The sequence below is a fragment of the Nyctibius grandis genome, chromosome 5 (assembly GCF_013368605.1).
Source record: "Nyctibius grandis isolate bNycGra1 chromosome 5, bNycGra1.pri, whole genome shotgun sequence".
Taxonomy (NCBI): Eukaryota; Metazoa; Chordata; class Aves; order Nyctibiiformes; family Nyctibiidae; genus Nyctibius; species Nyctibius grandis.
Window position 1 is genome coordinate 7118937 of NC_090662.1, and position 23648 is coordinate 7142584.

The 23648-nt window shown below is 39.4% G+C and overlaps 1 protein-coding gene across 9 annotated transcripts in view; it reads left to right on the plus strand.

Annotated features, from left to right (window-relative positions):
• CELF2 (CUGBP Elav-like family member 2) overlaps positions 1-23648 on the plus strand; it is a 390551-nt gene that overhangs the window by 322200 nt on the left and 44703 nt on the right. For all 9 annotated transcript variants that reach the window (XM_068400894.1, XM_068400889.1, XM_068400888.1 and 6 more), the window contains 4 exons: positions 3745-3824; positions 8671-8829; positions 10245-10308; positions 22410-22544. In XM_068400894.1, coding sequence (XP_068256995.1) covers positions 3745-3824; positions 8671-8829; positions 10245-10308; positions 22410-22544 — 438 coding nt within the window. The remainder of the gene's footprint in view (positions 1-3744; positions 3825-8670; positions 8830-10244; positions 10309-22409; positions 22545-23648) is intronic.

Genomic DNA, 23648 nt, shown 5'->3' on the forward strand with positions numbered 1-23648 from the left:
TTTCTCCTGAAGAGCTCCATAGCTCCAGTAAGAAGGGAGTAATTGATTATCAGGACTCAGTATGGTAGAACAGTAATAATTTGCTTGTAGCTGTTGGTCCAGAAGACCTCGGCCCACAGCACTACAATCAGTGCAGTGTTTCACAGGATGGGGTAAGAGGCCATGGAAATCTTTCTTGTTTCCTTGCACCACGAGGCATGAAATCTGATTAGTCTTGTCCTCTTACAATTGTGATTTACGGTCCTAAAGCTGGCAGTATGTTCCCAAAAGACCACCTGTATCCATGAGATACAGTGAGTGAGAGTATGCTGAAAAGGGTTTTCTCAAGCCCTCAGAAACTGTTGCGGCAGGACTACAGGTTGGTTCAGGCAGAGCTCATCTGGCTTAAATAAGTGAAATCCAGTGTACTTAGACATCAGCTTCTGATTAAATTCTAGGTGCCCAATGAAACCATCCTCCTAAAGTGCATAGGTACCCATATAGAAAATTAAAAGCACTGCCATCAGCTGTGGCAGAGAATACAAGCGTCTCAGAAGAACAGCTTTTCTGAATACCTAAATTATATATGCAAGTTCAGTGACTGAGCTAAGTGGACTGAATCCTATTATATAGGCTTAGCGCCCCTCCAGTGTGGCAGTCTGGTCATGAAGGAAAGGGTCCCATGGTTCACATATAATAAAATATAAAGGATCACATGTTTCGCACATAATAAAATAATATGTGCACACATAATAAATATACAGCCTTTTTGTGTGAGTGTCCAGGTTTGGTAGCTGAAAAAATAAGCCTTGAATGTGAATACATGTAGCAATGTCTGGAAAGATGGTTAAATTAGCTAGCATTTAATTGGGGTGCTTGATGGTAACAACTGAAGGTCTAGGTTATCAAATAATTTAGAAATAAGGTTGTCTACTGAATTTTTACCTTGGTTATTGAGGCAAATTGGATATTTACTGTGCAAATGGCCACTGTCCATCGGTGGGAAATGGCCTGCCGACTGGAGATAACAAGGGGACCTAACCTTGTAGCCTCTGGCTGGCAAATTGTAATTAAAATGCAGTCCGGTCTTCTCTGTGGAATGCTGTTTCCGAATGCTCATATTCAAGCCACATATCCTCATTCATCAGGCATTCCCCTTGCCTGAAGAACAAGTTTCTTTTAAATTGGTAGCTCGCTATATGGCACTTTAAAGAGATGCTATGAAGGTCTTTTCACTCCATGACAAAGGCAATGGGATCCACGCAAGTGGATTTGGGCTGAGGAATGAGGTGGGAGGTTTTGCGGTAGCGTTGGGCACTGAAAGTCCCCAACAGCTGAGCTTTGTGGTTAAAAAGAGACAAAGCTTAAGGGAGGGAAGAGAGAGTCTGCTTTATCTTGAGAGGGAGCACAGCTTTATTTCTGTGCTGATTCACATTTCTTTTGAGACCTGCTAATTGCAACATCTCTCAGTAAGTTACTTACAGCGGCACTGCTGGGTAGAAATTGTGATAAATGCATAAACTGTGTCTTATTGATTTTTGTTGACATTTTACATGCTTCTTATGCATTCTAAACCTCCATTCAGTAATTGTCACTATGGTACACGCTCCTGGATAATGAGAGCAAAAGAAGTGAATGAAGCAGTTTCTTGACCATTATAAACAATATTATTCAAGGCTCTGTATGGGGTTTCTCGCCTGCCCTCCAGTATATCTCTATTTGTGCTCATCCCCCATTGAATTTGCAAGATGATAAATGAAAACCCTTGGTGTTATTTCCTCTGTTAATGATAATAACAGAAATGTTTTTAAGAGAGATTACTTTGAGACTGATGGTAAATTTGGGCCTCTTTAATTTTAGTGCACAGCAGCAATATGGAATCTAGCAGAGGTACTGTAGTTTATTTACCCTTCTACTGCACATTTTGTCTAGATTGCCATACAGAAAGTTGTTTTGTTACATCATTTTCTTTGACAGAAGTTTGTTGCTGAATAAGAATAGTGTAGCAACACGTAGTGTGGCTATGCAGCAGTAAGACATCATCAGCTGTTATGTTACCTGAGCCATATGTAAGAGTCACAACACTGCCATGAAGTTTGCATAAAAGAATTCTGAGTTCTGATTTTATCATGCTCACTTATCAGTCAGAGGTACATAAGCCAGCTTAGGTTCTCTTGTGTCAAGGGCTTTTACTTTAAAGAGAGAAAAAAAATACCGCATGATGCAAAAATGCATTGACTTTATTTTCATGACTAGATGTAGTGCTTTTGGGTAATGATCAGGCATTGCTTTCTCTTACTGTTGTTTGATTAAAATGTGAATACAGTCTTGACTTGATAATCTTACCAGGTACACATGGAGCAAAAAAGAAAAGATGTTTTATGCCTCAAATTGATTTGCATAAACCAAACAATCTGTTGCTTGTTGGATTGCAAAATGGTTTATTTTGTCCATTGGCCACAGGGGCAACAATATTGTATTTTTGATGCCAGAATGTAGCTTTCATGCATTAGCTCTAAAATGACAATATGCTTTAGCCTCTCAGTGCTTAGATTTGCTTCATTTGGAAATCTTTTAAGTAGTAATAATAATAATGTTTTGAGGAAATTGAGTGGAACACTAAATTATTCTCTGAAACCTAAGTTCAAACTGTGCAAGGCTAAGGGAGCTGAAAATCAATGCACTTTTAAAGTCATTAGAGATCACAAGTGAAATAAGTCTGTGTTGCTTTAGCTAAGCTTTTAGTGTGCCATGGTATTATTACAAAATCAGCCTGAATCTGCATTAATTTCACAGTCTTTTTCTTTAAGATGCCCAAGGGTGCATGAAGAATAAAATGTAAATCTCAGAAGGCAATGTTTTTATTAGTCAAAAGGGCATTGAGTCATGCACTAAATAAGTTGACCTGTACCATGCCCAGTGTAGGTATGACTGACGATAGTAAAAGGGTGGAAAAATAGCCCAGGCATTAGCCTACTGGCTTTTCATTACGATTTAAAAGGCTGAGGAGGGAGAAAAGTGATTTTTTTAGTTATTCATGCACATAGCTTCAGAATTGTTCAAGTTGGTGATAGTTTTCATAGATCCAAGAATTATACTTGTACCTAAGACTCGGAGAAACAGAAATTGGAAAAATTTTTATTTTTAATGTTATTTTCTTAAATGTTGAGATTCCACCTACATTTCTGAATTTTGTCTGAGTCTTTTCACACTTAGTTGGAGGGTACACAGTGGAGTTTTTCCTCATCTTTATTTGTATGGTTGTTCTTGGTGCATCACGGAAATACGTGACTTTATGGACTCCATTAAATTCCCAGTTCAGCTGCCAGTGATGCCAGTCATTTATTCACTATCCACAATTTACCTGCACAAAAGCCATAGCAAGCAATTGTTGATGCATGGTCTGAATAGCCTAAACTATGCAATCCAAAGCGTACATAAAAGCCTTACTTATTTCAAACCCTGTGGCTAAAGAATAAATACAAAAAAAAGGAAAAAGGAAAAAAGAAAAATAAAAGTAAAAGCAAAGGAAAAAACCCTTTCTCCTCACCCATCCCCACCTAATTTTTTTTCTTTCATCTATGGTCAGATTAGCAAGTCAGCACTGTCGATAAATAAACTAGAGAAGTTGTTTATTTTTATGTACTACTGAGAACAGTGTCGTCTTGTGGCCGTTCTCGTAGACTGTGTTGGTTTAACAAGCGTCCAACCCTTTTGTCTTGTTGTTTTTTGTCTTTCCTGCTCCCTGTCCCCTTGTTCCCACAGGCTGTGCGTTTGTCACATTTTCTACAAGGGCAATGGCACAGAATGCAATCAAAGCCATGCACCAGTCTCAGACCATGGAGGTACAGTACTGTATCATTTGCCCTTTCTTTGTTTTCTTTGTGCAAATGATTGCGAATGGTAAAGCCATGCTCTCCTGGACCAGATCAGACCCATGACAATCACAGATTTAAACTTTTTACTGACTCACTCTACCTCTCTTTGTGTAGCTTATTTTTCTTAATGACCTGAAAGCACACAATAAGGTTGCTGTGTGGTATCCAAACACAGCTCTTGATCCTGTTTTCAGTGGCACTCAGCAGAAAATAAAAAAAATGCTGTGAATACCGCTCCTCAGTCATACTCAGAGTATATCTGATGAGTAAATTACCTTTAATTTTAACACACATATCCCCAAAGAAAAATCTTAGTTTCTTTTAAATAGATTTTTAAGTGTTGTGGTTTGTGCTGCTCTGAGAAAAATCTCAAGAGATTTAACCTGGCCACGCTGAGTTACCAGTGCATGTGTTTTTCTGCAAATAGAATCTCTTTTTAAGTTAATATAATTTCTCCTTCTTCATGTAGCCAATAAAAATGCTAATGATGACAGAGCATATCGAAGTGTGGCAGTTCCCGCAGAGCACCGTCGTGGCTGGCCCCTCGCAAGCGATGCTCTTTCTTTCCTCCCAAACTGCCTCTATGGCCTCATATTTTATCGTGATGAGCAACACAAAACTTTAAACCTCTTCACTTAATGTGAATATAGCTGCAGGCTAGCGATCCATTCGTTGGAGTCGTTATCAAATGCCACGGCTTGTCTGGCAATCTCCAAACTTTTTTCAGTCTGTGATTTTTGTCATGGTCTTTCAGAATTTTGCACAAAAACCCTCACAAGTATGAAGTCTTTACTTACTCTGGATCTTCTAGCTTATCATTGGAGAGTGCATGTTATATTGTATTATGTATACTGTATCTTTGTGTAGTGATGATTTTTCTCAGAGGTGGCATTGATGTTATGTGCACTTGTTTCTTTTTTTATTTCTTTTTCCACCAGGACCTTTCATTTCTTTTTTTCTCAGTGATTTTTCTTTGCAATGCTCTAGTCTCCCAAAGCATGCTGGGTGCTAAACAATCATTATTGCGTCATGTCGTTGAGCTGCTTTGTGTAACGAGCCAAGGGGGGAGACCAGAGGTGGGAGGGTGGAAAGAGGAGAAGAAGAAGGAGAAGATAAAAATCAAGCCAGTGCATGAAAATGTCACTAACTGTTTCCCGTATACTACAAGTAATGATATCGGCATTGCAAAGCTATTGTCTTTCCAAACATCACGTTTGAATTTTGCTGAGCTTCTTTTATAATCGATGTGTTTTCTTTTCAGTGCAATGCATTTTTAGACCCTGAGTATACAGTTTTAGATGAGAATCTGCCAATGAGATGAGAATAATTGAAATGATCTTTACTAGAAAGCTGATGTTATACAATCTATGCAGTCTGACAGTATATTGTGAAAAAACTGCCACTCTGAGTCTCTGAAATAATACTCGTGGTAATTTGTCTGCCATGCACTGCTCCATTAATTCAGATCTATATGTTTTGCTGAGTTTGATTCCAAGTAAAAAGGAAATCTTTATTGGTAATACTGTGTTTTACGTATATTTTCCGTGTGTTTTAATGTATTTTTCTGTCTAGCAAAATGAATTTTACACAGCTCTGCTTCAGAAGATGGTAAAATTAAAGAGATAATACCTCCCAGAGAAATTCTCCCATTCTTCTCTTGTATGCAGTACTCCAAAAGAGGCTGCATTTTATGTGATACTCCTATTGACATTAGTTCTATAGAATAGTTGTTCTTGGATCAAAATGCTTCTCAACACCTTTAGAGCCATCATCAATGAGATCCCCAAATTGACAAGGCGATTCCAAATATTTTGCACTTTGAACATCTGGGTCTTTGTGTCAGTTGAGCTTAGGCTGAGTCCCTTCTTGGAGAGAAGCAGTACAGCCTCCAGTTCTTCGGGTGAGGGACTCAACAGAGTCTGTACATCCTGTCTTGCCAACACAAAGGAAAATATGAAGGTAGCACCAGCTATTGGCAAGAAGATGGCACTAAATGGGGTGGGGATACCATGCCATTGAATGAGAAAGGGAGATTTACCTTATATATGTGCTGGGAGCTTCCTCTCAAGCTAGAAAATGGAAGAGCATAAACCAGAAATCATTCTTTAAGCAAAACTATTTTGCTTGCGTTTGCCCATAGTATTTGAGTAGAAAGTTAACTTGGGTGAGCTGGTGTTAAATCTCAACTCTCAGCCTGAAAGAGGGGTCCTTGGACACTTTTGTTTCGTGTTTTTTGCAAGCAGAAGTTGGCTGGGAGGACAATATGTAGTACACAATTACGTTTCAGCCCAATTACTGCAGAATTTTTTTCTGATTTCATTATTTTCAGATCTTTGGCACGCATCATTGACCAAGATGAATTTTCAAAGTGGGCTAAGAAAGAGCAATGCAGGTGTTAATGTCCAGATGAACATGTATCGTAGAATAACGAATTATTTTACTGCTCTTTCCACCTGACTTTCTGACCTGGTTAAATCAACTGATTTTGCAAACATAATTGCTGCTCTAAGTTTTTGCTCTTCTATCTCATTTATGTGGATTTTTTTTGTTTGTTTGAGGCATTCAAATGCAGCACCAGTAGAAGACACTAATTTGTTATCATAGAGTAAATTTGATGCAACAATAACAACCCTTTTCTCATATAGAGCCACTTGCTACATATAATTTCAGTCTTCAGAATGTTTGCTCTCTTGAAAATGATGAAGTGATGAAATATAGAGCAGACAGTGAAAAAATGAATTATAGAATCATAAATTGCAGAGATATTGTTTTTATACAATTTACTGACATTTAAGCATTCATAAATTTGATGTCAGCTGTAATATTGAGTGCTGAGCTGCTGAACTGAGAACTGAAATAGCCATATAGTACTTCTTCCTTTGAAATCCATTTCTATTTCTTTGGAAATAGACTTGATTCTCCTGTACATCTAGGTAGAAAGCAGTAAGTTCTGGTTGTTCTTAGCCCAGTGCTACCAAACCTTGTATTAAATAGAAACAGCTTGCTTTTTTTATTAGCAAAACCAGAAAAATCTCTCTCACACCCTCCACCCCTCCCAGTTTCTTTTTCTTTCTTTTTTTCTAAGGAGTCTTGTTTTTAATATTAGTATAAAAATCACTGAAGAGGTAATTGTGTAACAAGCTGACTCCTTCATAATCTTTATTTGATTACTGGAGTGGTATGTATCTCCTGTCTTCCTCACTGAAACAGTGAAAGACATTTTTACAATGAAACATGCAGGAAGGGAGTTGGAGGTGGAATAATAAATCACAAGTGATGATTTTCTAAGATAATTCTAAAGGAACAGTATTGATGGGAGATCTTCATACAAGAGACTTTATTATTGTGGTTTATTTCATCATTTCATCTGTTGATTGTGAATATTCTTATCATTTGTCCTGGTGTGAGTTTTTCAGAGAAATGGTACATGGCTGCTTTTGGTAAATAACAGAGGACAGGAACTTTTCTGAAGATGTTCACAGTATTGTGAGAGCAGCCATGGGAAGAGTTAGGTTAAGTGTAACCCTGCTCCCCATCTCACGTTATACACTTTGGCTAAAGTGCTGCTGTGTTTTGTGGACTTGAGTCACCTTTCACTCCTCCCGTTGTGTTCAGATTGAGTTAGACAAGAAATTAGTATAACGAAGCAAGGCGGGTGGAAGGAAGTTATTCATTGGATATTATGAAGTCAGAAAACAGTATGAAATGGATTGACAGTTTCTATGACTCACAAAATGCTTGAATTAATTTGAAGAACTGAATCATTGCAGTATATAGTTTGCTCCTGTGATTTGAAAAAAATGAAGAACTTGAAAGGTTAAAATATGAAAACATATTTTTATATCTTAGCGGGGAGAAAAAAAATAGAGCAAGAGCAAGAGAGACATGTTTCATATTCACGTCTCGTTCTCTCAGTGACTTTGCCCAGAAACACCCAACCTGAAGTCCAAGGGTCCCTCAGATATGGATGAGGAGTAGGCTGCAGACCAGATCTCTAGTTCTTTCTTACAGCCTTCCTATTTCCTAAAGTGCATTACAGCCCTCCCATGTCAGGTAACAAGAGACACATAGAAGCAATAGAAGAAATGGTGGCAATCAAGAATGAGCTGCTATCACCATAACTAGTCACTTTTGGTCTGCATCCTGCCCTTTGTTCACATCTCAAGGGTGCTTGATACAAAGCGTGCCTGGGAGCAGACCGCAGGTGGGTGAATTGTCCTACTAGCATCGCCCTTTGTGCTCACTTGGGACTGGTGGTTCTTGATACACGAAGGACTAGTGACCCACTGGTGATGGGCACTGCAGTAAATCGGTTGCTCGCAGTCTATTTACATAGGGTACACAAGCCAGCTGCACAGAGCATGACTGCACAGCCAGACCGTGGTGGCAGGGTGGTGTTGGCTGTGTGGTCCCTGGCAGCAGGGAGGTTGGACACCTCTCCCTTTGGCGATGCCTTGAAAACAGACTGCAGACAAAGCATCACGTCCATCTCATCAGCTGTGAAGCTTAATTAAAGAGAACTGGTACACTTCGCTGTCTCTGGCAGCAATTTTGATAGCTGGAAGGAAAAGAGAGCCTGAGGAAAGGTGCTTTATTAAAAGAACGGAGCAATCAATAATTTCTCCATAGCCTCTTTTCCTAAGAAGCTGAAAATCTTAGTCCTTGCAGTCCTACATATGCCAATCACAAAGAGAGGGTGAGCGATCAGGTCATGCCATTGCCGGTGGCCCTATGGGACATGGCTGAGCTCACGAGGCAACGGTGACTCGGTGTGATTTAACGCTTCTGTCTTTCCCGATCTGTCTAACCACAGGGCTGCTCTTCGCCAATCGTGGTGAAGTTTGCCGATACCCAAAAGGACAAGGAGCAGCGGCGTTTGCAGCAGCAGTTGGCACAGCAGATGCAACAGCTCAATACTGCCACTTGGGGAAACCTCACAGGTCTTGGAGGACTCACACCACAATACCTAGCTGTAAGTTCATTTCAGAGGGGGTGGCTATATTATGCTGTATTTATTTTTGAACCATGGTAAATCAGCTATAATAAACTCCCTGCAATAAATTGCTAAGTCCTCCAGAATACATAGCATGTCTTCTTCTATAAAAAAGCTCTGTATGTTTATCACATGGTCTAAAAATAAATAACAAGGAATAGAACTTGAATAAACATTTCAAGATGTGTCAGTGCTGTCCAGGACAAGCATTTAAAGTTTACTCATGCTGCAAAATTAAATCTGATTCCATTAGTTTTATTGTTCTTTTGAATGTTAGAGTCTGTTTTTTATAGCTGGAATAAAATTTAAGTTCTTCCATAGGGGAGGACAGATAGGCAACTGAATACTGTAGGGGCCATATCTATATGGTGCAGCCTCTAAACTAGAATGTTATGGTTCAGTCCTCTTAATTTTCCACGTTTTTGCTTGGAAATGGCTTTTACTGTCATGTGTGGTCCTGTCAATGTTAAACGTGCGTGGTTCATACTACCGCATACAGAAAGCAAAGATGGCAGGGGAAAGCAATTTGTTTCTCATAAATTTAAAATGGTATTTTCATTGGTTCTTTAGTAAGATGAGAAACAGGCGTTAGCTGCTGTCCCTGTTGGAGAAATCTGAATCCAGAGCCATGTGTCTTCAGTCCTGGATGGCCAAGAGAGACTCCCTTGCAGCACAGCTGAGAGGGAGCCTCTGCCATTTGTGGCTTTGGAGTTGAGATGTCTGGTTGAGCAGCTTTTGGATAACTTGGAGAGTTCCTGATGGTTCTCAGCTAGACAAATAGACGAGTCCATATATATGTACTGTGTATGCATACATACCGAATTTATATATATATAATTTATATATAATTATCAACAGCAATTTACCTGGCAATTAAAAATATATATTAGTACTGAGGTAAGCTAATTAATACTGAGGTAGGCTAAATTGTTGTATACAAATACCAGTCTAATGAGTATCTGTGTGCTTGATTCATGAAGATAATAAAGAAAAAAATGAATTCAAGGGGGTGGGGGAGAATGGACCGTGATTGACAGAGATGAGTTATGGTAACTACTAGACTACAGAGGGTTGTAATTAGTCACACTATGTTGGTTTAAATAGATTTAACACCTGGTTGTTAAAAAGAATAAATTGATTAATTGTTTTAAAGCAGCAATGTTATTGAGTTTCCCTTGTGTCTCCGTGTTTCTTAATAGAGATTAGACATTAATATGGATTTACAGCATTGACTCTAGGGATGTTCATTCCAACAATAGACAGAAGCAAGAGACTATATAAATGTAAAGGAAAGCATAAATGCTCCGAATGTGAGATGATAGCTCATTTTAGTTTTATCTTCATTTATTGCATTAATGTCAGATAGATTGCTGTGTTGTGTTGTTAATTTGCAGCTTCTGCAGCAAGCAACTTCCTCCAGTAACTTGGGTGCCTTCAGCGGCATTCAGCAAATGGCCGGTAAGTTAAAAACCATTTCATTTTGCTCCAGCTATGTTTTGTATTCTTAAGCTATTGAATTCTGTACCTCTAATAATCACATTGTCGGGGGTTGGGGTACATGTTGCGTATTAAATGTGGCAGATATATTGGCAGGGGACAGCTCGCGGTTCAACGTCAATAGAAACACTTTCTCCCTTCTTTCAGAAACTGAAATTAAACCCAGTGCTCCCAGGTTGTGCAAACAGTTTGTCTTGCATTAGTCACCTGCCATTTGTCCAATTGTAAATTGCAGGAGAGCTCTTAGTCCCCACAGCCGTATCCTACCCTATGAAAAGTGTCAGTAAAGCAACAGCAGGATTACATTCTAATTTCCAGTGAGATTTCTGTGTCCTGAAAAATCAAATTAATGGCAGCCCTCAAACATTTTAATAATAGGTGCTGAGTAAAAATGTTCTGACCTTTTTAATGAAACCCAAGATTACAGGCCTACCTTCAGTTTGAATTTTCAGGCTACTTTTATAATCATGGAAAATTAACTGGGTGCCTTTTTGACTTTGGAACCCTAGTTGACAAAATTACACAACAGAAGCTTTTATGTAAAAGTATAATCTTTAGTCTGGGGGAAAAAAGAAAGAAAGAAAAGGGAAAAAAAAATCAAAGTGTGAGCAGATTTGAAAGCCAGCTAGTTGGAAGGTTTCGTAGTAATGAGCCGTGTGCCAGTAGTAGCTGATGTGTAGTGATTAGCAAAAGGTCACTCCCACTGTGTGACCTACCATGCTGATACCCTAACTTAACATGATGCTAGAGAAGGCAGCATGTGCAGTAAATCAGAGCACAGATGCACATTATGCCTGCCGCGAGAAACTGTTAAAAAGCTTTTTTTCTTGTTAGAGGGGAAAAAAAAAAGGAAGCACAAAACCCCTAAATTGCTACATTAGTTTATTTTAATCAAGAACTCACTGAATCAATGAAATACAATATTGTGCTTGCTTTATCATCACAAAACAAGGGCTAAAATATTCAGAAGTCTTTATGAACACCATTTTCTCACTCTTCTTTTAACCCTTGTCTTCTGCTTCTTCTGATTCTGCTTTGAATGAATCCTGAAATACTTTAACAAGTATAGATAGAACGCACCATATAGCTATACCCCACAGGTATTCTTTGCTCAATCGTTATATTATGCCATTATTGCAGTGACATCAGAGACTAATGTGAACCTGCTGTCTGACAATATAAATTGGCCTACAGATGACAATATCTCTGAATTATTCTCTCTTCCTCAGGCCTGCTGGCAGTGCTTACTGGTTCTATTATGTTACACTTGCAATCTAGCATTTTTTCATCAAAAAAATGTATCTTAATATGATAAATAGAACAGAGCGGTTCAGTAACAGTTTTATACTTGGCAATTTTGGAAGTGGCTTTGAGCTCAGAGATTGTGTTTAATGTTTTCATATTTGGTTAGGTCTACAAAATGAAATAATTGAGACACAGAGGAAAAATAACATGATATCCATTGCATTGTGTGCACCTTTGGAAGTTTTCTGTTGCCTGTTTCTCACTGTTAGTGTAGATTCAGCTTTGTCTCCAAGAACTGTGTTAAAACTAAGAATTTTAGTCAAGTAATTTCAGGATGGGCTCTCAATCCAGGGTGTGACTTATTCTCTGAAAATCATATCGTCTTGTGTCTAGTAGAAAATCATCTTAAGAAATCGTAGTGGCACATCATTGTTACTTGAGGGATATGCCTTCTCGACTAAAGATTAGTTTCCTAATGCTCTCATCTATTGGATAATTTAATGACTGACTGCCTCTGCTAGAAAATAATGTATTTTTATCTTATATTCATGTTATCAAAACAGCTTGAAGTTTACTCCTTTCTTTTCCAAAGCATATAAGTCTTAAAACTTGATGTTCAAGGTCAAATTAGTGATATTAAATTTCTGTCTGAGCTGGATCTCTACATGAAAGTACCAAAGACTAAGCGCTATTTCATCGTTAGGGCTGAGAGTTCATGTCATCTCCTCAGAAATCCTGTGGTACTGTGTTATGCAGTGCACCTAGTATTAAAGATTCGTGTATTATGTTTTGTGAAAGGAATAGAAAAAAATACTCCTGTGTCTGGCGGCAAGATCTTGCATTACCTGCTGAAGCCATCCTTGAATGTTTTTAAAGGCCCAGATTTTTTTAACTTAAGCTATATATGTTCATTTTACAAAAATGAATCTGTTATTTCCATATTGCATATAGCTTGCCTATTAATAAAATATTTCAAGGTGAGGAATAAAATCTAGACACAATTGCGTAAGATGCTAAAGAAGATCCGTCACTGCAGCTTGCAAGTTCTTTGAACTTTGAGGGGTCCAGCTTTTATCTTTGAAGTCAATGGGTGTGCTTACCACTGAATTCAGACACTAGAAGTTTGATCAAAAGCCACATGAGCCATTGAAATTTCACTCTTAAGTTACATGTCAGGGCTCTAGCACCTCTTTTATGCTTAAATCTCGATGAAGTCACAGTTTTCTAAATTAGGACTTCTAATACAGCCATCCCCTCATCCAAAATTAGGAACCTTTGGATCTGCAAGTATTTACTTGTACTGCTAAAGCCAATGTTGTCTCTGTACTGAACAGAAAGGACATGTGAAGAAATATTTGCCATGCAGTCCTCAGCGATATGATTTCTTAAATCAGAGTAATTTTCTTTCCTAGCAGAGCAAAGACACCGATCTTCAGTGTGAAGTCTTAAATTCCCTTTCCTTAATATCATGCCTCAGTCTGCTTGAAGTAGTTTTTATGTGGCAAAAGCAGGGATTCTTTGGTTTTGTTGAAAGGAGTGGGTTTTTTAGGCATTTCTGGTTGAAGAGAATTTGAGCTTGTTTGATTGTTTTTTTGGGAGCTGGGGTTCCAATCCAACGAAAAATGGAGATTTTTCTCAAGAACTCACTAACATACAGACATTAAACACACAGAGCACCAGCTCTAAAACCGAATGCTGTTCTTGCTGTAGCAGCCCACTGGACCTACTGTATGTTTGGTATTGCCTTTGCCCTATGTTCATAAATCATACGTGAAGTTCAAGGGAATTCTGAAACTGGTTTAACTAAAACTTGTGAGATATTAAAATTGGAGAGACAAAAGGTAGTAGTTTGCCGTTTAGCTTTCCAAGCTTTAAGGTTCCACACTTGATTCCCCAGTTTAGGTTTTCTCATTTTTATTGAAAAAAGAGATTTTCATGAAATTATTTTATTTCCGGAGCCAAACTGAACAAAATGGTGTAATATGTTGAGACTGGTAATAAAGTTGGGAGAGCTGGTAATGCTGCCTTTGGTATTAGAGCAATCCCCTGGTCTTGATTACAGGAGCTAACCCTACCTTGCCAAACTCTGCTTCACTGTCCTCTGTAAAACATGCAAGCACATACCATCATCAAGGTAGAGGAATAACCCCATGCACCAGTACAGGCTGGGGGTTGACCTGCTGGAAAGCAGATCTGCAGAGAAGGACCTGGGAGTTCTGGTGGACAACAAGTTCCCCATGAGCCAACAATGTGCCCTTGTGGCCAAGAAGGCCAGTGGTGTCCTGAGGTGCATTAGGAAGAGTGTGGCCATCAGGTCGAGGGAGGTTATCCTCCCCCTCTACACTGCCCTAGTGAGGCCACACCTGGAGTAGCTGTGTGCAGTTCTGGGCCCCCCAGTTCAAGACAAGGAACTACTGGAGAGAGTCCAGTGGAGGGTTACAAAGATGATAAGAGGACTGGAGCATCTCTCCTACAAGGAGAGGCTGAGGGAGCTGGGTCTGTTTAGCCCGAAGAAGAGGAGACTGAGGGGGGATCTTATCAATACTTACAAATTACTCCCGCCAGGGGAGGTTCAGGTTAGACATTAGGAAGCATTTCTTCTCAGAAAGGGTCATTAGACATCGGAACGGGCTGCCCAGGAAGGTGGTGGAGTTACCATCTCTGGATGTGTTTAAGAAAAGACTGGAAATGGCACTTAGTGTCATGGTCCAGTTGACATGGTGGTGTCAGGGTAATGGTTGGACTCGATGATCCTAGAGGTCTCTTCCAACCTGATTGATTCTGTGATTCTGTGAAACACCTTAGGGGTGGGTGTCAAGAGGATGGGGCCAGACTCTTCTCAGTGGTGCCCAGTGACAGGACAAGGGGCAACAGGCACAAACAGAAAGATGGGAAGTTCTATCTCAATATGAGGAAAAACTTCTTTACTTTGAGGGTGCCAGAGCACTGGAACAGGCTGCCCAGGGAGGTTGTGGAGTCTCCTTCTCTGGAGATATTCAAAACCCGCCTGGACGTGACCCAGTGCAACATGCTCTGGGTGAACCTGCTTTAGCAGTGGGTTGGACTAGATGATCTCCAGAGGTCCCTTCCAACCCCAGCCATTCTGTGATTCTGTGATCAAGTGTATATTTTGTAGTGAGCAGTGCTTAACTTTGCCTCCTCTCCTCCGATATCTGATAATGCTAATTTCAAGGCAATGTTTTCTCTCACATGCCTCTCAAGCCTCAGTGTCTCGCCTGCGCTTTTTCTTCAGGGAAGGCTAATAATGTAAATGAATTACATTATGTGATTCGATCGTCTTAAGTTAAAAAAACAATGCAAGCTACATTAAGCACTCGCAACCTTTCAAGCAAAGAAGATTCCTCCTTTAAATATATAGAAATTGCATGGAAAGCTCAATTCAAAGGAGACTGATATCGCTTGAACGTTTGCATTGAATTTGGCTGGTGCTGGATCAGGTCCTAAAAGCTGCAATTATTTAAGCCAACCTTCTTGTTTAAGTAGAATCTGGGAAGTGCTATACAGACAGTATAAACAGGGAGGTTTTATATTACATAGGGTGATGGTAGAAAATTGAAATGTTCAAAAATATATGATCTATGAAGTTTTTCTATTGTCCATTAATGTAAAATGTTTTGGCAGGAATAAATATTCGCTCATGCAGAAATATTTCTATATGTGTGACCATTCAGGACATATAAGCATGTACAGTATTCATAAAAGACACAAAGAGACTCTCTGAATTTCATTGAACAGACAGTGTATTTTTCTTTCTGAAACCATGCAGGAGAAGAAACCATGCTTTTGTATTTTCTTGCTTTTGCTTTCGGATCCCTAAACCCTCTACAGCTGAGACTTTATATTTTTCCAATGTATGTTTTTTTCCCAGTCCTTTCCAAACTCTCTCACAGTTTAGTTGCATTTTGGGTTGAACTTCTGGCCCTTTCTGAGCCCTGTTCAATCCATTTCACCCTTCTTCCATTAGTCAAGCCAGATTTCCTCCTGTTGCAGAGTCTGTAGGAGCAGATGGGTGAGAGATACTCTGCGAGGTTCTGGTTTCTGAATATTTTCCTCCAATTGTTGGATTGGCTCAGTAGATCTGGAGGGACCAGTTGGAAGCCAGGACCATCTGCACAAAAGCTTTTGCATTGGCCCAAGGATCCTTTATATCCTCTGACTCTTCGGTGGCTTCATTCCAGCAGAGCCATACTGAAGGAGGGCTTCTCCTGCTATGACCTCTTTAGGGATATCATATTAAAAGTAAAGGTCACTGAGAAACTGTTTCCAGCTCAAGGGAGATAGCTGTTTCTTAAAGATAACTACCAGTTTTGAAAATGTTGACCTCAGGGACTAAAAACATTGAGCTTTTGTAACTAACTCTATTGAAAGTCCTACTTACTTTAACCCATACAATTAGGGTTTTTTTTGAGGTAATAAATTAAACTCCATTTAACATTTTTTGGAGAGGCAGAATTTGAAGCAAGTGAGGCTGCTCTCAATCCACACGTTGCTCCTGTGAGCAGGAGGAGAGGCACCTTGAGAGGAAAACCAATGCTCAGCAGTTTACAAGACGTGCTTATTCAGGTGGTAAATGGGCATGATGTGGAAGTTTGGCTGAGTCTGGACACAAGATCTGTAGCTCTGTCTGGGCTTTCCTAGACAGTGAAAGGAAGGAGGGGGGCTTTTTATTGCCTTGGTTCTTCTGTGGGTGGAGCTGAACCTCAGCAGTTTGGAAATTAGGCATCCGGTCTCCCTGCAATGTCAATGAAGAGGGAGTCACTCACAGGCTGCAATTCATCCTACCAAGGGCTGGGGTTGACCTATCTGTTTTAGGATCAGATGAATCATCTGCTCACTCTCTCTCCTTTGACTATAGCAAGAGCCTGGTTGAGTAACTTCTATTCAGATAAAGTTAGATCAGATGAATCCTTCCCACGAGGCCTGGGGAAGTTTCAATGAGAAAAGCACATTTCTTTCCAGGATGTGTTTAGAGCATGCATAACTTGAAAATGTGCTGAAATCCTATGTGAGTCTACTAGTAACTCTGACTTTCAGTTAGATTTAAGCATGTACTCTTAAAAAAAAACAGGGCAGAATCAATTGTGGCCGTAAAAGTTGTTTTAAGGGCTTTGCTAAATCAAACACTAAATGGTCAGGCTACCTTAAGCACTGTTCAGATAAGCGGCTTTTCTAAAGGTAGGTGCAGAGTATATATGGTTTGATGGAGGTAGTGCTCATGTCTGCTGTCTACTTTAGTTCTTAGAATATTGCTGGAATAACATCACGCTCTTTCAGACACAGGCCGTGAAGGCTTTACCCCCATTTTTAACATCAGCATCTGGAATGGCTGAGGTCAGTGTTAGCAAATGGTTGCTTTTTGGCCTGGAGGTGATAAGTTTTACCTTAATCCACAATTTGAAGGTGCAGTCAGGATTTAATTCAGAAGGAATAAATCCTAATAACTGGGAAGGATAAAATTTCCAAAGAAAAGGAAGTCAAGTTAGTGCGAACTGCTTATGAACTGTCCAGATTTGGCTCTGATAGTCACCATTGACTTGAAATTCTCTGTGTATATATTCTCACTAAAACGTAGCCGGTGCCTTCCTTTATTAGGAATTTGTTCAGCAAGTGAATATCAACTATTTCCTAATATGATTTTATTATGATTTTGGAAACCCAAGAGCTGATGAAGCCTAAGAAGTCCTCAGGAACAGCTCGTGACTCTGTTGCCTCCTCTACAAACACCCAATAGTTCTGAATTTACAGTTATCACAGGAGAAAAGCTGTGGTGACTGAAATGAGGCAAATTGCTTCATTGTATGAAAGTTTGCATCGGAGGCAGCAGCAGAAGTTGTAAAATGTAAATCTCGTGCTCTCAAATTTCCCCGTGTTTTCACAGAACTGCATCTGTGACTGTGCAGCACTACAAAAATTTCCTGCGAATGCGCTAATAGGCCTTATGAGAATGTTCTATCACCATCCATCTGTCACTTTTTAACAGGCCTGATTGGCAAGCACTTGTAACAACTGACATCTGTTCTCGCTTATTGATATGTAGATTTATGGTAATTGCTGTGAACAATAAGACACAAAATTACCTAAGGTGAACATTAAATTAAATTTTCATGCCCCTATCCTTATAAATAATTTTAAAAAAAAAAAATCTTAAGTTTCAAGCAAGGCATACTGTGCATCTGTCTTGTACATAATTTAATTGTTTTTTTTAATCTGCCAAATAACAAAATGAAAGTTGAATTTCGTTGCAATCTTGACTATTTGCCAAGCTGATAGCACATTGGTAAATACATGTTATTAAAAATGAAATCAAACTGTATTGTGATTCTGGTTTTTTTTAATCATTTCCCTTTAATTCCCGACATCGTCTCCATCGTGAAGATCAAGAGTTATTCCTCACCCAGAAGTATTTTTTCCCCTACAGGGGGATTTTCATTTTTCATGTGCAGCTCTGCCTACGAGGCTGTTCTTCAGCGTGAAGCAATTTGCATTTCTACAGAGAGAGGTGCATTTGCTGAGTGAGCAGCACTTTCAAATAAAAACGATCTACTCATTTGCTGTCCAACTCTGTTGCGGGATTTGGGACTGTTTTGAAAAAGCTGTAGGATGTGAAATGTGTGAAATCAGTGTGTGAAAGGGGAGAGAATGAGAGAGCAGATTAGTCCCACGGAACTATACCTTGGCTGAAGTTCAATTGAACCAAAAATCCCCATTTGACAGCAAAGTACTTTTTGGGTCTGGGACTTGAAAGCATTTGGTTTCCCTCCTCCAAGTTTGTCCTAGCAAGTGGGATGTTGACGCACTTGACAAGTTGACGGGAGAAACCAATGAAGAGGGAGCAGAGATGGTAAAATGCCTGAGGAATGTGAAACAGTGATGACAGGGCTTATTTTTTTATATGTTTGAGCAGACAGAGGATCCTAAAGAGGATGCATATTAAGTGATAAACCTGTTGACACAATCAGCTCTAGACTGTGCTGGATGATGGTGTGTGCCATGAGCCCTTGCTGACAGTAACGTTTGGGTGCTTAGTTCTGTGGGGCTCTTTGCTGCTCTTCTCTTACGCATGTGTGACAACAGCAAGGAGTCTCTTTTCCTGAAGGCACTGAAGCTGACACCCTAGAACATCTGCAGAGCTGGTCTGTGGCCAGTGTCTTTTAGTCACCTCTACAGTAAAACAGACTGGGTGGGGAGACGAACTTCGTCACTGCCTAGCTCTTGTTTCTTAATCTTTTTTTTGGCATTGAAACTCTTTAGTCAAGTTGATGGGTTCCTCTTGTGCTTCCACAAGAAATGTCCCATAAAAAAAAAAAGTTTTTGTGGGATGAGGCAATGCTGGCGTTTGTTTTGCATCCACATAGGCGTGACGGTGGTTCACGAGCCCAGAGAGAGCAGTTGTTTATTCCGCTGCCTGTTGACCTTGTCTTGCCTGCTGTACTTTTCCTTGAGCGCTGTACCATGTGTGTATGCTGCCTTCCAGCTCTCTATGCTCCTAGCCTTCTGCAGCTCTGCATGCATGGGCAAAGCCGTGCACATAAAATGCAACAGAAAAAGCAGTATTAAATTGCTTCAAAATCTATTTGCTTCTAAACTGAGGTTTGGAGAAAAGTCCATGCATTTTCCAGAAGCAGGTGGAATTTCATCCAGGTGAAGCTATTTTGCAGTCTCTTCTCTAGTACCATTCTGTATTTGTTCACTGTTACTTAATCCTACCATGCGTGCTGTTTAAAACTCTGAAGTGGAAACCTCCCCACAGAAGAAATATAAGCTGATTATGACTGATCTGCCTGATGAATAACAAACCAGTGGGTGATAGAAAACCATGCTGCCATGGTGGAGAGCAACCCACTGCTTTCCCAAATCTCTGTTACAGAATGGCATGAAATATGGCCTCAGTGAAGACTAGCAATGTTTGCTGGACATCCTTTGTTGAATTACTTGTACTTCCTATGAAAGAGGAAAGTAAATGATATCTGAGGACCAAGTATCAATCCAGGATGAAAATGCACTCCATATCTCATTTTAAGAACCACTGTCTGCTTTGTTTGCAAAGAGCTGGACCCCAGCTTAAGTCTTCTCCATACCTAAAATCCTGTTTGAAATAATCTGCAGAATCTTGCTATCAAAGAAAGAGGATTTTTTAATGAAAAAAGAAATTGCACTCGAGGCAAGCAAGTAGGTCAACTGAGTAATTAAAAAAAAATAAAATTATGCTTACAAATTATCCTATCTGAATTTCTATCTGAATTGCACTTTTTGACTGAAAAATTATCAAGTTAAACCAGAAATAGGATTTGAAAACAGTTATGAGTTTCCTTACCATCTCTGGTTTCAGAAATTTGTTAATATGATGCTGCTTCCAAAACTTAGTTTTAGACTGATGGTAAAAACAAAAGATTTTTAAAATGTTCAGTCAACTTTTCCTGCTTTAGAAGATGACTTTGTTCAAGATTTGAGATGTTTTAAACAGTTTTATTCTGTTCGTTTGGGTATCCAATATCTAATTCTTTAGTATTTATAAAATGTCCATGTAATTAAGGTACGGTTTTGCCATCTCAGAGTTATCTTTGTATGTTAAGCACTTAAACTTTGTGAGAGCTGGTTTAGAAGACTGACCAAATTGCAATAATGACCTGTGATCACTTTATTTAGTAGTTACACTTAATTGTCTAGGTTAATAATGACTTGTGACTAGGGTAGCTTTATTGCACCTTGGAAAATAGTTAGGGTTGGTAGGGTTTGAGAAAAGCTTTATTTTTTGAGATGGTCATTAGCCTCTAAAAGAGACTCAAAAGAGCTGTTTTTTGACAGATAATTCCTCCAAGTGCATTGTGCAGATTCCAGACTGCAAAGTGGTGGATCTTGGATCAACTAAAACCTTACTCCTAAAGTTGTCATTGTGTCACATTTCAAAAGCACCAACATCTGAGCTGACTTTGGGCATTTGACTGAGGCACAGAAGTTAGAACCTGAGCCAGGCTAGGTGCTCACCTGAGACCTGACCTGTCTGTTGTATTTAAATTTGGGGGTTTATTCACAAATAAATACTTATATCAAGGTTCATCTCACAGTTCCTAATGCTGGGACAGTAAGAATAACTCTTTATGGGTCTTGTTGATTGTACCAACCTGAGTCTGCAACATATGCATTTGAATGTAATATCACTCTCCATTACTGCAGGAGTTCTCAATTCCTAGAAAATACCTCTCATTAATTGCAGGTTTTTTCTTCACAAACATACTTACAAAGTATTATGTTTAACCTCTTTTTTTTTGTCATCTTCTCCAAGTTGTTATTAAGTTCCACTGGTTTGAGAAACAACATGTGCAGGGGGAAGTAATATCTCTTGTTAGGTAAACTAATGTTCAGAAAAAATTGGACAAGTTTCCAGGCACTCAGGCTCTTTCTTGGGTGTTCCCCAAAACTCATGCAGTCTTCCCAGCTCTATCACTTGGTCTAAAAAAGCTATTGCTCTTCCTACCACCTAACCTTTTGTGTGTACTTATATTATCATGACTACAAGAACATAATAAAACTCTCTTAGTATTTTGGTTTCATACACTTCATCATTTCTGTCGAGGGCTCAAGCAGCATGCACAGATCTCCCTCATGTGTCCAAAACAAAAAGGATGATCTCTCACTGCCATCCAATCAATCTCTCTCATGTCCATATGTAGACACCCAGTGTGAAGATTGCCCCTGTGGACAGCTGCATCTTATTCAGAGGATCTTGAGAAGGATCCAGTCTGGTTAATGCTAGCACCTAACTTGTATCTACATTTTAGTCCCTTATTGAAGCAGTTCGTCTTAGAGTAAGTGCCTAAGTTCTTTGTCTAGTCCAAGGTAAAAGGTAGGTACTTTTGAAGGCCTCTGGAGATGCAAACTCCTGTCCCTCTGATTTAAGCCAAATGAATGCCATTTGCTGTTCCTTAATCATCTTTTTTTCCATTTCACATGAATTCTATTTATTGTTTGTCCTTTTTTACTTGCCATCTAAATTAAAGCCTTTGCTATTTACATGCATCCATTTCTTGGAGGTCCTCACTGGCATGCAGGTGGATCTCCCCCACATCTTCTAAAACAGTGAAGTGACAGATGACTGAGTAGACTTGATATCACAGTGCAGAGCTTATGGCCTGAAAGTCCCTACCTCACTGATGGCTCCATGATTAGACTGATGCTAATTTGATGTTCTTAGTTCATATGTGAACTGTGAACCCTCCGTGGCAGGGGGGTTGGAACTAGATGATCTTTAAGGTCCCTTCCAACCCAAACCATTCTATAATTCTATGTGTTTTTAGAAATGAACCATCAGAAGGAAAATCAGCACAATTATTGACTACTGCACACCGTAATCTTAGTAGATACTTTCAGAGGAGACATGGGAAACAAATTGTATTAATCTCAATTATGTAATCCTGTCCTGAATGTGTTTTAAACGTTAGTTATCTTCTTTACACCCCCTGTTGTGTCAGGAAATAGTATTGCCCTGGGCTTCACACAGAGTTTAAATGACTTTTAATTCTACACTTCCCTTATAGAAGAGGCACAAACCAGGTTTAATTTACCTAAACTATAGGCTGGTGCCTTTGCTGTATTCTCCCAGCTCCAAGGCAGAGAGGTGAGAGATGGTATTCAGGGACTGTAAGAGGTGGTTCCCAGATTATAGATGTCTTGGGAATGAAAAGAAGAATTGAATCTCTTGGCAAGGTACATCCAAAGCTCCACATCCATTGAAAATAGCTTTTTTTTTTTTTTTTTAAATGGCATCTTTTAATGAACCCTATTGCTTCTCTGTGCAGGCATGAACGCTTTACAATTACAGAATTTGGCAACTTTAGCAGCCGCAGCAGCCGCCGCCCAAACCTCAGCTACCACCACCAATGCAAATCCTCTCTCCACAACGACTGGTGCTCTGGGAGCCCTCACAAGTCCCGGTAAGAGCAGAGTGCTTGCTTTCAAAATGCAAAATTGAGAGTAAATGGAAAGATGATAGTTAAAACAGTGATTCCATGTTGTGTCTGAGTTCTGTGCTCATGTAATTTCTAGATACCATTTTAATAGCTGAATACATTTTTGTTGCTGTTAGTTTTAAGCAAATAACTAATTTTTCAAGTGGTCCAATGTGGGCACGTTCACCTTTCCAGACTCATTTCAGGGGCCATTAAAGCCTAACGGACCCATCTTACAAAACTCTACATGAAAATTAGAATTGCTTGGGAAACTTAAGCTAAATTATACTTTTCAGAAAGAATTCAGAACACGAGCCGATCCTTCCCATCCTACAGAAAGATCAGCCAACGTGGTTCTTTTTAATCCCCGAGAGACAGATCTTTGATTCGCAGCACATCATGCACATATTGGCTTCACCCATCATGAATTTTTGTGAAGTCCTTCTCTCTTTTTTACCTTCTCTTTTCCTTGCTGTAGCCTCAGATGAGCTTTCTTCTGGTCCTAACTGAGAATACAGTTCCGGAAGTGATATCAGATGCACAAGAAATACAGATTCTGACTTCATTGCACTAAGTAGAAGACAGATTTATGGGGGAATAAGGGACAAGATAAGAGGTGGTGGTGCCTCCATGACCACCATGTAGACTTTCAGCCATATATGTCCAATGTCTGCAAAACCCTAGAGAGAAATCAGGGCAAATCCAGAGTTCGGTAGCACTCCAGCATCTCCAGAATCCACAGAGAGAGATGTTGATTCAGTGTAGTTACTCTGGATTTACAGTGATGTAGCCAATTCAAGAATCTGGCCACTTATCTTTACATAAAGGCTGCAGGGTGTAATTATTTGCATCATGAAGTGTGTTTATTGCTGTTCTAAAAAACATTTGTATTATTTTAGACACCACTGAAGAACATTTGTGTTTAATCTTGTTTAAGTGTGTATTTATTCCCCATGAAAAAGTAATTCATGGCAGACGGTTTGAGCTCATCAGTAAGGAAAACAGTCTTCACTGCACAATAGAACTGGGACTGAGTGTGGTGCCGGGTGTTAAAGCTGGCCAAAGCTTCCTATTATATTACGGTTTTAT